This window comes from Galeopterus variegatus, unplaced genomic scaffold (assembly GCF_000696425.1).
Source record: "Galeopterus variegatus unplaced genomic scaffold, G_variegatus-3.0.2 Scaffold1401, whole genome shotgun sequence".
Classification (NCBI taxonomy): domain Eukaryota; kingdom Metazoa; phylum Chordata; class Mammalia; order Dermoptera; family Cynocephalidae; genus Galeopterus; species Galeopterus variegatus.
The window spans coordinates 187,910-203,913 of NW_007727512.1; the positions used below are offsets into that span (position 1 = coordinate 187,910).

Below are 16,004 nucleotides of genomic sequence, written 5' to 3' on the forward strand. Positions count from 1 at the left end.
CAGTGTTGCTCCCGCGCCTCGCTCAGCCAGTGAGCGGGAACCGGTCTGTATGTGGGATCCGAACCCTCGGGCGGGAGCGCCGCCGCGCTTCCCAAGCGGCGCACTATCCAGTGCGCCACTGGGCCGGCCCAAAACTAAGGTCTTTATTGTACACACTTCTCAGCTATAGAATTTCTCTAGAAGAATTCTCTAAAAATAACTGGAGAACAAAAATAGAATGGGAGAAAATACTTGCAAACCACATGTCTGTAAATGGTTAATATCCAAAATATATAAGGAACTGCTACAACTCAGTAGCAAAAAACTCCAAATAAACTGATTTAAAAATGGGTACAGGAACTGAATAGACATTTCTCAAAAAAAGACATACAAATAGCCAACAGGAATGTGAAAATGTGCTAATCATCACTAATTATATGGCAAATACAACTCAAGACCATAGTGAGATATCACCTCATACCTGTTCGAACGGCTGTTATCAAAAAGACAAGAGATAAGTGTTGGCAAAGATGTGAAGAAAAGGGAACCCTTGTGCACTGTTGATGGGAATATGAATTGGTGCAGTCACTATGGAAAACATATGGAGGTTCCTCAAAAAATTAAAAATAGAACTACAGTATGATCCAGCAATCTCATTTCTGGGTATATATCCAAAGGAATTGAAAATAGAATCTGGAAGAGATATCTGCACTCCCATGTTCACTGCAGCATTATTCACAATAGCCAAGACACAGAAGCAACCTAAATGTCTATCAACATATAAAAGGATAAAGAAAATGTGGTACATACATATAAGGGAATATTATTCAGTCACAAAAAAAGAAATCCTATCATTTGTGACAACATGGATGGATTTGGAAGACATTATACTAAGGTAAATAAGTCAGTCACAGAAGGACAAATACTACAACATTCTTCTTATATGAGGAAGCTGAAATAGTCAAATTTATAGATGCTGAGTAGAATAGTGGTTGCCAGGGGCTGGTGGAGGGGAGACAGGGAGGTATTAGTTAAAGGGTACAAAAGTTGTGTTATTCAAGATGAACAAGTCCTAGAGATCTACTGTTTAGCACAGCACATATAGTTACCAATACTGTATTGCACACTTAAAAGTTCGCCATAAGGACAGATTTTATGTTGTGTTCTTATCACAAGAAAATAATAAAGAGGGTGGGAGGAAACTTTTGGAGCTTATGGATATGTTTATGGTATATATTGTGATGGTTTCACAGTTGTATACTTATCTCCAAACTCATCAAGTTGTATACATGAAATATGTTCAGCTTTTTGTATGTATATCATACTTCAAAAAAAGTGGTTAACAAAGAAGACAAGAATATATAATAAAACAATTTCAGGTGGAAAAAAAAACTTTCCTAAAAACTCAAAGTACATAGACACCAAACCACCACAAAGTGAGGGACTTAAAAAAAAAAAAAGATACGGCAAGAAAGTGTAACAAAAAATTGTAACAGAACCAAGACCAGTGAAATCTATCAGACCAATTAAATCTCTCCTACCAATGAACATAAATGGGTTTAACTCAACTCCTAAAGGACATTTGCATATAGGGTCACAAAAGAAAAAAACAACTCTGGTGAAAGCAAGAAACATACCAAAAACAAAGTGATATAGAAGGGTTAAAAATAAAAGACAAGCAAAGAATATAAAAGGTAAATGGAAACAATAAGAAAGCAAGGGTTGTGAGCCCGATACCAAACAAAACAGAATTCAGGCTAAAAAGTATTAAACAATGGGCCGGCCCAGTGGCGCACTGCTACAGTGCGCTGCTTGGGAGCGCGGTGGCGCTCCCGCCGAGGGTTCAGATCCCATATACCGACCGGTTCCCGCTCACTGGCTGAGCGAGGTGCGGGCGCAGCACCGAGGGTTGCGATCCCGTTGCCGGTCCCGGCCCGGTACGGGCGCGACACTGAGGGTTGCGATCTGTTGCCGGACACGAAAAAAGACAAAAAGGAAAAAATAAATAAAAAATAAAAAGTATTAAACAATAAGACAGAAAAGTACGCTATTAAAATGCTAAACGGTGCATTTACAGTGAAGTTATAAGATACAGCCCATCTATAGCCTAAAGAGCAAAACCATGAAACAGAATTGAAAGACATCAAAGAAAATAGTGATAATGTGAGACTTGTATTCACCTTTCTCAAACACACTCAGGGAGGTGGAAGTAGTGATAGACCCAATGCACATCTGCCCCACAATAAAGAGATTCGTATTTGTGATTTTAGAACACTCCTTTTTATTCCCTACTTTTTTGTAAAATGCTGAATTTCAATAAAAATTTTCCAGTCTTTGAAATAGTGAGAAATACCTTTTCCTAAATTGCTTCTTTGCTTTGAACTCTTCTCATCCCTTCTTTCCCATTTATAATCTATGTTGCCTTTTTTCTTGCCTCCTTCCCCTCTTCCTGTCATTTACACTGGGCATGCAAGGAGAATACAGACTATCTTTACGTAGACACAACAGAATACTATATCTACTAAAATACTTTAAGTGAAGTGTTATCTAAACCCCATACTTCCTTAGTACTTTGAAAATTCCTACACCAATATAAAGCTAGAATTCATTTATAACTATACGAACTATATTCTGGATTGAGTTAAAACTATCACTTCATATGAAATGCTCCATCATCAGGAGTTTATTTCTGGGTGTTGAAAATCAATATGCAAAGCTAAGATTTTTATTGATATGCATACGTTACCATGGACAAAAAATAAGGTGAACAAAAGGAATTTTTAAGTTATAGAAAGATTAAGCACCTAATAAAATGCCTGCTTTACAAGAAGTTTGAAGAATGGCATGATTTAGTCAGTAAAATATTCTGATTAATACATTATTTTCATTTAAAATGAAAATGAAATTTGCATATACTATAGTGTATATAAACTTAATTTTTAAAGTTTCATGATTGGGAAGAACTTCTAAATCTTGTTTAAAGATAATCATTGTGAATATTAATTTCTACTTAAGTTATATGGAAATAGCAATATGAGAAGATTTCTTATTCACATATCTGGACAAACCAGTACTTACTGTGTTTCACTATTTTCAGGGATTTGTAAACATTTTTAATAATTGAATTTTGAAAAAAGTTTTACCTTCATGTGGTATTTCAAAGGATCCAAAAGATTGAAGTGAACGTTACACTTTGGACAAGGTTTTAGGAAAGTCACTCCAGTTTTATATTGAGTTGAGGTATTCGTACCTAAAACAAAAGACTTTTATGACTCAAATCCATTTTTTCAAAACCTTAAAAACCACAGTAAAAGTTTTAAAACTTATCACAATTTCTAAAATTTATGCATAAATAATATCATTTCTTTTTTATAAGCCAGATTTCATATTTACCTTGTGATAGAATATACTGGGAAGATGTCAGCGAAGGAGAGTTACTTAAAGACAATGAAGCAGAGGAACTTATTTCAGAAACATCTTCATTGGTCTCTGACTTTTTTGAATCAACACTGCTTACTTGAGAAGTAGAAGGACGTTTTAATACAGGCAAAGTTTGATCTTTACCTACAAAAATTTAAACAGTATAAAAGGAATTGGTAAATATTTTAGTATAGAATATTGCTTATATAAAACTGCTACCAAAATGGCCTTACATTTAAAATTAAGAATATCTTGGAGCTAAATTGAAGGTAATATGATTGAATTATCATATTATACAAATGAGAAAAAAGAATGATAAAAATTTATATGATCAAAGGGTAGAAAGAAATTGAAAAAACAGCTACTATGGAATACATATATTTGACCAATTCATAAAACAAACTTTATGTAAGAAAATTCTAAAGATGCTTTCAAATAAAGAAACACATATACAGGTATCATGAAAGAAGTCAGACCAAAAAATTCCAAGCAAACAAATAAAATAAAATAAATAAAAATTAAAGCACAGAGAACACCCTAACTTCCTGTAAATGAATTTATCTTTAGACACTTGCATGCATTTGAGCTTGTAAAATTTTTTAAAAATTTATTCTAAAAATTTAGAGAAACCCTTTAAGATACTTAAAACAAAAAACTTAAGATGTCTAATAAAAAATTCAAGTTGATTCTTTTTCCACCTAACAGCCTGACAGGTGGTTTAGATTAAATTACCTGTACAAAGTGGAAATAACTTATCTTGAACAATAATACCTTACTCATTTATATGAAGAGGTCTGGAGTTAGTATAATGGCTTTCAACCTATGTTCCCCTGATACTAATGGGGCCATCTTAGGGAATATGATGGGTATGTCAGATAAAGAATTCTCCTTTTATGTTTTATTTACTGTGCTTTTGCATAAAATTTTATTTGAATAGGAATTTCATTGCTAAAAATAGTTTTGAGTATGCAAATCATCACCTTAAAGGCCAAAGAATTATATAATTGAGGGCATTCACAAGAGAAATGGGGCCGTTTAGGCTATAACCAGACCCAGCAAAAGTGATTTTTGAAAATAACATACCATTTTACTTTGTGATAAACATTCTAAAACTGTACATCATATTTTAATGCTTTCAACTGTATATTAACAGGAGAAGCAGTAGAGTAGATATATGACAGGAAAATAAGAGTATGACATCAGTGCGCTCCTCTGTCAAATCTGTTTTATTCTTTGAAATAACATTTGAGGAAAGCATATGATTACTGACAGCTATACTGCAGGCACTTGGGCCTGATTTTTGTGTGATCACTAACATTCTTCTGAGATGCTTAGGTTAGTTAAACAACCAATTTTGAACCAGGTAACAGATTATATAATGGGCTGGATAGTAAAAATGCTGTTTTAATATATACATTTTTTAAGCACAAGAAAATCTAAGTTAAATAAAATCACTCTGAGCTCAATAGCTTTCAATTCTGACCCTTTAACTTATTTATTTCTGTTGCCTTTGGCTCGTGCTATTCCTTACCCTCATCTGTTTTTATCTGTGTCAATAAAAATCCCATTCTCATTCTTAAAAATCAAGCTTAAATCTACCCTTCTCTAAGAACATTCCATGATGATCCTAGACAGGAGTCCATTAATCATGCTTCTGAACACATAGTACATACTATCATTCATAATTATCATCCTAAAAATGTTTGTTGTCAAGTCTTTAAAGCTTATAATGCATTTTTTACTTTTCACTTATCTTATTTGGGCCTCAAGAAAGCTCTGAGATAAGCAGAGCAAGAATTAAAATTTTATCTCCAAATGGCTTATTTCAGGTCTGGAGAATAAATGCATTGTGTGAGAAAAATAAAAGTATTTATTTTAATAATGTGAGAAAATTGAGATATAAAGAGGTTAGGTAACTTGATAAAGGTCACAAAAATCTTTAGAACAGAATCTTAAACCTATATCTTCCTAATCAACTATAACCCTTTTTACCATTCAGGGCAAAGTTCCACTCTCTGCAGTATAAAAATTCAGAGAGAGAGAGTAGAAGTCACTGTCTTTACCCTCTAGAAGCTTCAAGAATTCAGAATTTTTCTATGAAAGACCATGTAGTTTGTAAAATCAGACTTAAGACAACCATTTTATCTCCCCATTTATTTTAGTTCTTGGCTATTTTACCAAGTAGATAAGTAACACCTACAGGGTGAATATCAAAACAAGTATTACCAAAATGGGAAAATATTTTTGGCACTCATATTACCATAAATTTTTTGTTTTAGTTTGATAAATGTTGTATATTCAAATTTGTTAGTAAACAATTTAAACATTCAAAAAAATTGTGTCCCTCTCTTCATTTAGTGAAATACATCAAATTAGCTAAACTAGAAATAGTCATTGCTTTGATTATAGGGAATTTTTCAACTAGAGGAAATTCCTTCACTGGCATACTAATTCATTTCAGGTTAATGAAGAACTATGTTATAGTAGAAAATCAGAGAACTGTAACTCTTCAACTGCAAAATTTCATTAGTTCTTCAATGGATATTTACTGAGTACTTACTATGTGCAAATCACTATTTCTTTAGTTCTGCCATTTTACAATACAATTCTATTATTTTATAATACAATCATACTTAACTATCATAACTACATCATTTATTTGGATAGACACTAGCCTATTAAGAAACTATGACCACATACTTTTTCTCATACTAATAGCCTTCCAAATAATTAATACTTTTTTTTTTTTTTTACAGAGTATTTAAGGTATCAGGGAAACTGCCCTGACTCACGGAAATTATATTAATATTTTTCAGCCTATGGATGGTTCCAAGTGAGAATGAGCTCAAAAAATACATGCCAGCCAACTTAATAGAAAGAAAAATATTCTATTATTAAATATGACTTTTTTTTTTTTTTTTTTTCTAAAAAAGATGACTGGTAAGGGGATCTTAACCCTTGACTTGGTGTTGTCAGCACCACGCTCTCCCAAGGGAGTCATGGGCCGGCCCTAAATACGATTTTATAAAAAGTCACCCAAGATTGTTGACTCATCGTTTCTTACTGGTCTGTGGAATTTCTTCTAATATTAAAGGAAATAAACTTTGTCTGTTTTATGTATTACAATGTACTAAATATTATGCAACCTTTATTTTGTTTATGGTGTATTTTGCCATGCAGAATTTAAAAAATAATTTTGACTATGTCAGTCTTTTATGACATTGAGTTTGTGCCAATCTATAGCAGCATTCCTTACTGCAAGATTAAATGTAAAAAATTCAACAACAACAACAACAACAACAAAATCAACCAAAGAAGACATTCAGGAATAATTAGCTCTGTTCCATCTTACAATATATGAAAAACTTAACATGAAGCTATGGACTTCAAAACAGAAATTCATTTAAATATGTATATTCATCAAGTCTCTTTTTATGATTTTTATAAAAAAGTGCTAAACCAAACCTTCTGTAAAAATTGTCGGTTTTTGGGACAGAGATATTGTATCCTGGGTCAAGTCAAACAGTAAGCCTGAAGAATCATCCAATCCAACTTGTGATGAATTCTTTGTAAAATCCTGTAAAAAGTTACAATTCTTTTGTTTCATAAACTTTTATTTTTTTTCCATAAACTTTTATAAAGGTAAATTTAACTCCATACCAATATTATAAAGGTAACCTTAATGAATAAATTACTAATAATTTATAAAACACAAAAGTAATTATTACTCTCTACCAAAATTAGCATCTACTGGGTGAGAGGTATATGGGAACCCTGTATTATTTTGTAATTTTTCTGGAAATCTAAAATTAGTTTGAAATAAAAAGTTAAAATTAAAAAATAAAGATAATACTATTGGCAAAGTAAAGGTTATATTTTGGTACAACATTTCTACAAAAACAATTTTAGCAGTAATTATCAAGGGCTTTTTAAGAAAGGTCATATCCTTTGATTCAATTATACTAATTCCTCCATTTCTAAAAATTTATGCTAAAGAAATGAAAATGTTTAATGGAGAATTGTTTATAATAGCAAAAAATAAAAACCTTTATGTCCAACAATGGATGAATGGTTAAGTAAATTAAATGATAGACTATCATGGAACAAGATGTTTTTGAGAAATATCCAGTGACAAACAAAAATGTTCCCAATACAATGTTCAGTGAAAAATGAGGAATAGGTATCAAATATGTATATATACGGTCCTGACTGACATAGTCTACATGCCACACTAACCATCTTCAGAATACAAAAATCAAAATTCAGTATGTATGCTTCTCTGTCTCTTTTCTAACCTGCTCCCCATACACATTACTTTTATAATGGGAATATAAAGATTTTGCTTGCTTGTTTTGTGCTTACAAGTTGAGAGACAATTAGGTATTACAAATTTTACTCTGCTACTAAGTTTTCTAACGACACGGGTTTGTTAAGAAGTTAAGGAGACAGATTTTGAATTGACCCAAACCATTCCATTCCTAGAATATGAGGCATAACAGGCAAATTTCTGCATTTGAACCTTAATGTATATTACATAAAAGCAATAATGGCTATGATTTAATTGTAACCAAGCACAATCTTCCTGCAAGGTAAATATTTTCTCTAAATATGTGCATTTAAAAATGGAAAATATTCACTTGCAATTTCCAAAAATAGTTCTTTAACAGAAGTTCCTCATATAAAGCTAACATTTTAAACCCTTTCTGAGGTGACAACTCTGGTCAACTAAGTACCACAATGTCAGAGAGCAGACACATTATTCAACAGTTAAAATAATTCTCCAATTGGGAATTTCTTGTGTCTCATAATATATTTCAGGAAGATACCAAATACAATGGTGAGGCAGAATAGGCAATAGACTGGGATTCAGAAGACCTGTCCATTTTTTTAACTATAGCAACCTTCGGCAAGTCACTTCTGAGCTTCAAGTCATTTATCTTTTCAACTGAATAGCCACGAATAATTTTGTATTTTAAATGTACTTGCCTATTTCACAGTACATGTATTATATCAAGTAGCTGTCACAACAGTACTAATAAAGACCTAATATTATCTCCCATTTTATAAATAAGTAAACTAAGGTTGAGTGCGGTTAAGTAAGGTTCCCAGGACAACTCAACTTATTAGTGATCATGGAGCTGGAATTAGAACCCTCATCTGTCTGATCACAAAGCCTGGGCCCTTAGGCTATATCAAACTGACTTTAAAAGAGATAATAATAATAATCTCCCTCCCTGCCTGAAAGAGTTGTTGAGGTAAAGAGAATGAAATAGTTAAAAAAATTTAGAGAAAATTCCCTTACATAGAATTCTCAATTTGAGAACATATGAGTGTACTTCAAAAAGTTCATGGAAAGATTTGTATTATCCTGCAATTCTATTTCTCCACGAACTTTTTGAAGTACCCTCATACATGTCATTCTCAATCCTGGCTGCACATTACAATCACCTGGAGTTTTGATAGGGCAAATGTCTTAGTGTTATGAGAATAGTTTTAACCTCACAGACCCCTGAGTCCCTGGGAACCCCAAGGGTCTGTGGACTACACCATTTAACTGTAAGGTAATGCTTCCATTTTTTAAGTATATACTTAAATGTATGGATGAAAATGTATACAGGCATATTTTAAAAACTCTGGCTTAACCTGGATTGAAATCACAGATTCATCATTTACCAGCTGTGTGGCCCTGAGTGAATCATTTAGCCTCTCTGACCCTCAGTTTCCTTAACTATAAAATGGGGATAATAATAATGCCTACCTTATAGGGATGTCATAAGAACTGAGTAAGATTAACTTACTTATATCATTTAGCACAAAGACTTGCACATATTAACAGCCCAATAAATGTTAACTATTATCTATTACTTCTGTTAAAAGTTTTAAAAACTAAACTATGAAGGTATGCTTTCAGAATAAATAGCAACAATGACTTTGGTACAATCTTCCCAATTAAGAACACCTGGTTCCGTTTACAATCTTAAAAATGTTGCCATTATGCAATATTTATTACTGACTATACCTTTTTATTCACGCTTAGATAGCCTAGTTTTCAATACTATACCTGTTAGGCATATTACCTGATTTATTAACAATACTGGATAATTTGTTCCTGCAGTTATTACTTTGGATACTGGTTAAGCTATATTATAAAGATGGTGATATTGTCTGATGGTGAATATGCTTACTGGAATGGTAACTAGCTATGACAGTTCACAATTCTAACTTGGTGTTGTAATATCCAATGTGTCCCTGAGCTGATTGTATAATTTCAGAAACACTTACAGGTTTAGACACATTCTGAACAGCAGAGCTTTGTGAAGATTTAGATCCAGGACTAAATCTAGGCAAGGCAGCCACTGGATTTGATGTTGAGTCTTTGTAGCGTTGACTTGCAGACTTGAATATATCAGGGATACCTGCATTTTAAAATTACACAATATAGTGAATATATTTCTATATAACCAATTGTGTCAAAATATTTTACTTTAAAATTAAAAGAGTGCAGTAGTACTGTACCTGGATCAAGAGCATCATTCTTTACTCTCTTTGAAGATGAGCTGGAGTTACCTCTGTTCAAAATATCTATAAAAATTGTATTTATTTAAAAATTTGTTACTTGAATAAAATATATATTAAGATAATAAAAAAACTTTCCCAAAATATATACATACACAATCAATAACTGAAGTGTATTTCTTTCCCTTAATAGTGACAGGGTTGTGCACAGACTTAGGTTCCCGTGACTTGAAATCAAGCCCTTTCCCAACTCCCATTCCACATTCACACCCATAAAAGCCTGGAAGTTTCATTATGCACAAGCTGATTGGATTATCTGTATCATTACTCTTGAGTTCTGAAATGGGAAATTATAGGAGACTGAAGACTAAATTGAACCTAGAGTTTACCAGAGTATCCGATTAACTTAAGGGGTTTCAAATCTACTACTACACCAGAACTTAATTTCAGCCTGACAGGATGCTCTGGATCAGTTTAGGATTGCTCACTCTTGCAGCCATGTGAACTTCTGAACTTCTAGGATATTGAGGAATCAAACCAAAATTGAAAGAGCAGAGATTTATCTAAAATTGCTTATCAGGAAAAAGTCCAAAGCATTAAAAAAAATCCCATTAATCCTCAAAATTTTTCCTTTTCTCTCCTAGTAAAAAAGAACCAGATCCCATAAAATAATTTTATAAAGTAAAGGATCACACAAAAGTAGGGTTGTTTTCTAATCATGGAGATGCAGTACCCTTGTGACTAAGCACTACAGAAGTCTTCCTGGAGAACAATCTGCTCAAACAACTTTATATAGTTTTCATTCAGAAATTCAAGATAAGTATTTACTTAAGCCATTAAAGAGCTATTCCTACTTTTTGGTGGTTGTAGTCTAGCAAACATGAATTTTTTACAATCCCTCCCCCCACCCCACTTATGATAGTTCTTTTGACCGGTAAGGGGATCTATATAGGATCCGAACCCGTGGCCTTGGCGCTACCAGCGCCACAATCTCCCAAGTGAGCCACGGGGCCAGCCCCTTACAATAGTTCTATATAAACATTTAGTTCATATTCCATATGCTAAAAATATTTTAAGGCTTACACATAAAACATCAATAAAATCATTTAAATTCTGAGTCAAAATTTAGAAAAGAAATTCCACTGGGGGATCAATCTTCTTTTTGATAGAATCATTTTAAACTAATACACATTGTTCTCGTTGAGTACTGTTAACAGTCACCTACAATTGATATAAATCCAGCTTGAATCTTAATTGTCATACTTTCAATAAGATGATTTGAGTAACAATTTTGAAATATGGTAATATTTCAGCATAAAAATTGTCACAGTGACTAGAAACAATAATTAAGAGAATTTCTGTTCCACTATCAACAATAAACATGCCAAACATACACCTATTTCACTTTAAAGTGGCATTTCACTTAGTACCTCCCAATTTGCTACAGGAAATGATACTGAGAATTTAACTGGCTAAATTATTCTACCTCTCATAAAACTGAATAGAAGTGCTACTCCAAGTTAGAGTCAAGAAAGGCAAGAAAAAAAAAGAGAGAAAAGGAAGAACTAGGCAAGAAAACTTACATGCTGGCTACAGGCTTAAAAAAAGTAAATAAAATGGGAAAGGATCTGTTTCCTTTTTCTCCTCCGAAATTTAGTATGTTGTCCCTCATATTTCACACGTTTTTGAAAGGACATTTTAACAAGTATCACTAGCATCTTCACTTTGACATTATAACAATAACAAGTCTGATTACTGTAAGAGAAATCTAATAATCTCCAAAGGCACTGGACCCCTTTTTCTAGGACTTAAAGTGTGCTGACTGTCTGCATCGCCCAAGTACAGTGGCCGAAGACCATGTCCTCCCTCCTTCATGAATATAAACAGTAGATGCTGGAAGATGGGTGTAGCCAGAAGCTACAGCACATGTTGGTACACAGACCAGAGACTGCACAATCATGCAGCACCTATGCATTTTGTAGCCATGAATCAAGATGACACTTTGATGAGGCAGGTGCTTAGACATTAGAATCCCCATCAGACACTAACACAAACTTATTTAGTATATTCTGATTTAAGCAAAGCATTCTGAACACTTCCTTTTCTGTACATCTGGGCTTTAGGGAGAAAAAAAATTTAAATTAAATAAACAGGTTACTTGGCTCCATTAAAAATCATGGTTTCCAATCACAGAATGCCTACAATGCTGTCCGGTAATCTTAACCCATAATTAACTTAGTTATTTCCCTCTTCTCCCACCTGATATTTTAACCTCTCACCTCATTACTCCGGTCTCCAACCACACTCCCCAGCCCCCAATTCTCACAAGCTCCTATCAACCTTTACCCTTCCTCTTACCTCCAACTCCTTACAGAAAAATAAAGACATTAAGGACATATAAGACAGCCCACAGGCTTTTCTATTAGAAACAACCGTCTTATAAAACTTCACTTCACTGAAAGTAAATGCTTACGTGAAACGGCTGGTCTCGAACTTGATATTTCCCTAACAAAGATCAGTTCATCATCATCTTCATCGCTAGTTTCTTCTACTTTTTTCTGCCATGGTTCCAGATCTTCTTCTTCACATTCCAAGATGAGGTGGGACATTTTTGAACTGCCTAATTTTCAAAAGGAGAGAAGCAAACCTTATTTTCAAAAAGAAAAATACTTTTCCTGCAATACAGAGTATGATATGTAAGAAGTACTTTAATAATCCTAACAGCAGTTACTGAATTGGTATCAGTAGTTAGTACATGGCAGCAAAAGGAAGAAACTCAGAACTCAGTCTCTAAGATCTAAACTAGTAAAACTTAGCTAGGGTTGGCCCATCGCTCACTTGGGAGAGTGTGGTGCTGATAACACCAAGGCCACGGGTTCAGATCCCTGTATAGGGATGGCTGGTTAGCTCCCTTGGGAGTGTGTGGTGCTGACAACACCAAGTCAAGGGTTAAGATCCTCTTACCGGTCATCTTAAAAAAAACAAAAAACAAAACAACAACAAAAAAACCCCCAACTTAGCTAGATAGATAAGATAATGGAGGACAGAAGTTATTTACAGTGGCAAATAAATTTTAGGATCAAATCCAATCAAAGTGAGTTTCAGTTATATGACTATGATTATATCTACAAAAAGGATTGTACCTAACCATTATCTGAAAAAACCCATCTGTATTAACAAAAGGGAGGTAAACTAAGAATAAGAGGCAAGAGGTGGAGATATACTAGAAAAATTGAACCAGATTCAGGGATACCAGGCACAGAGCAAAGTAAAGATGAGGTGCTAGACTGAAAATAGGAAAATTAAGTGAAGTTTATTCCATTCCAGAGCAGATTAGACATTTCTCACCTGAAGATATTAAGCAAAGAACATACTGTGAATACCGCCAGCCTAAAAGTTCTGAATAAGCACACAGAACTCCTAGGAAGCATTTTAGTGCCTCACTCTTAAATATGGATGGACAACCAATGAGCACTAGAAATTTGAGGAAAACGTCCTATGTGAAAGATCAGCATCTTTACAGAGATAAGACAAGAATATTTGTAAAAGTAACATTCAGAAAACAAAAAGATTAAAAATAAGGCAGCCAAACTTCAATTAGAAAAAAAAAAAAAACCCAAATGCCTAAGTTGAGTAAATGTGGAACTAAAAGACAAAATATATATATACTGAATAGAGAAGACAAGATTGTTAGAAAAATCACTTTCAAAGGTACAATATTCACCTAATAAAAGCTCCAGAAAAATAATCGAAAAAAAGAAGAGGGGAGGCAATCAAAGGAAAATACAAGAAAAACTCCAGGAGAATATCCTAAAATCTGGGTGGGGGGGGGGAGAAAATTAAAATAATGCTTACAAAAGTCTTAGTGAAAATAATTTTCGATTTAGAATTGTATACTCAGTCACTCTTCTCATCAAGCATGAGGTTCACATTCTTTCATCAAGAATAGAAACCAGCAACATCATACAAATTTGCCTCATTCACTTTTTCCTTCTCAGGAAGAATCCATCAAAATGTAAGATTTAATCAAGAAGAAAGACACAAGATGCAGAAAACATGACATTTAGTATATTACAAAAACAAAGGAAAAAGTCCCACGACAAAAGCTGTTCACTAGGCTTACAGAGCAACCAGCCAGAGGAGGGCAGGAGAACATTACTCCCAGGAGACCTGCCACCCCCTAAAAAAGATTAAAAAGTAAATTGTTAAATTATCTGACAAGTTTTACCATGTAGAAAATTGAGTTAAGAGGCTATGGAAGGATTTGGAAAGGCTTGTCCACAGCTTTTTATAAACTTAGCTAATCTATATTTAAATTTATTTATTTATTTATTTGGCAGCTGGCCAGTACGGGGATCCGAACCCAATACCTTGATGTTAAACTTAGCTAATTTAAAAAATGAAAAATTTTAGTTGCAGGATATATTAAAAAAAGAGAGAGATAGAGAAAAGGAAATGTATCCATAACATTTTAATACCATAGTACTGTGTTCATCAGTGAACAATATTTATTATGGTCATAATGAAAACATCAAATATGATTTAACCAAAAATTGAGATATAACTATATATTGGGAGATGCTTGGAGAGAGCAGTAAGTGTAAGATAACTATAATTTTCATTTTGCTAGATAGAAAATCATTAATGGCAAAAAAGTGATGATTCAAGAGATAACTGGATGTACATATGTGTTTAAAAAATTGAGAAATATGGAAATACTCATTAGAAAAACAGCTAAACTGAAATTTCATGCCTTGAAAAAACAGGGAGTATACAGCTACACATATTTGTATGCACAAACACCTATCTCTACCTCTACATACACTCTCTCTTTCACTCTTCAAGAAACTGTGGATATGCAACTTTAAAAAACCATGTGTGTATCATTTTGGTTAAAAGGAAGTATTGAAGGAGACCTAAACTAAAATAATAGCAATGGGAATGAATCTAAGTGAAGTGAGATGTGGATGGGTGGACAAATAAAAAAAAATAATAATAAAATAAAACAACAACTTAAGGATTCTGGCTTGGACACTGATATCTTCAATTTATCTTTTAAATGCAGTATTTCTAGAGGTAATTTTACTATATTAAAATAATGCCATTTCTACTTTTGACCCCAAATTAAGACCATACTTTATACCATGGCCTTAAAAGGCACTTCTTGAGAACAATGATCTGGGGATAGCACACACAAGAAACCTCTTAATGAACTGGTGCCATTCTTTTTTCAAATTTTTAACTAATTTCCCCTTTTATACAGGTATACCACAAATGATTCCTTTGCATAATGTTATTTAGTGTTTAGTAGTCCACCTACCAAAACATACAAACCCTGAAACAAACTTTCCTATCCTCCCAAATTTAACCAATACTATGAACTAACATCCTTCTTTTCTAAACAATACCTCAAAAAGCATTATATAGAATGCTCTAGGTCAAATAATTAAAAGCGTAGTTAACAGTTTAGCATTTGCATATTTAGAATACTTGAAAACACCATTCTCATTGTGTCCCTTGGAGTTCTCATTCGTGCTTCTTCCACATAGAATATCCTTTCTCCTTACCTTAAAATGTCCACATTATTCAAGTATAGTGGAAAAACATGGACTTGCCATCAAATTGAATGGTTCAAATCTTCATCACACCATTTCTAATCATGTGACTCTGGAGAAATTACTTGAACCTATTTCCTCACCTCTAATATGGGTACAATATCTACCAAATACAAGTGGTAAAAGAGGTTTAGAAATAATGCCATAAAAAGAAAGTACGTAACTTCAAGCAGACACCCCCCAAAACTTAAATTTATTAATTTTAAATTCCCTGCTCTTTCCCAACTGTTAGTTCAATTATAACTTCCTCAATAAACCGTTAGACCTGTTTTTCTTCCACCTCTTACTACATTGGCAGTCTATGCCGTGCAATACAAGATTTAATATACATGATCTCAAACTGCTTACTACTTCTTTTTTTTTTTTTTTTTTGTCTTTTTTCGTGACCGGCAACGGATCGCAACCCTCAGTGTCGCGCCCGTACCAGACCGGGACCGGCAACGGGATCGCAACCCTCAGTGCTGCCCCCGCACC

At 33.5% G+C, this 16,004-nt stretch overlaps 1 protein-coding gene across 1 annotated transcript in view; it reads right to left on the reverse strand.

The window, feature by feature from the left end:
• ZNF280C (zinc finger protein 280C) overlaps positions 1–16,004 on the reverse strand; it is a 48,236-nt gene that overhangs the window by 30,286 nt on the left and 1,946 nt on the right. Inside the window, exons 2-7 of the mRNA XM_008576783.1 lie at positions 12,389–12,535; positions 9,916–9,981; positions 9,682–9,815; positions 6,865–6,976; positions 3,373–3,543; positions 3,123–3,229 (exon numbers count right to left, since the gene is read on the reverse strand). Coding sequence (XP_008575005.1) covers positions 3,123–3,229; positions 3,373–3,543; positions 6,865–6,976; positions 9,682–9,815; positions 9,916–9,981; positions 12,389–12,524 — 726 coding nt within the window. The 5' untranslated portion in view covers positions 12,525–12,535. The remainder of the gene's footprint in view (positions 1–3,122; positions 3,230–3,372; positions 3,544–6,864; positions 6,977–9,681; positions 9,816–9,915; positions 9,982–12,388; positions 12,536–16,004) is intronic.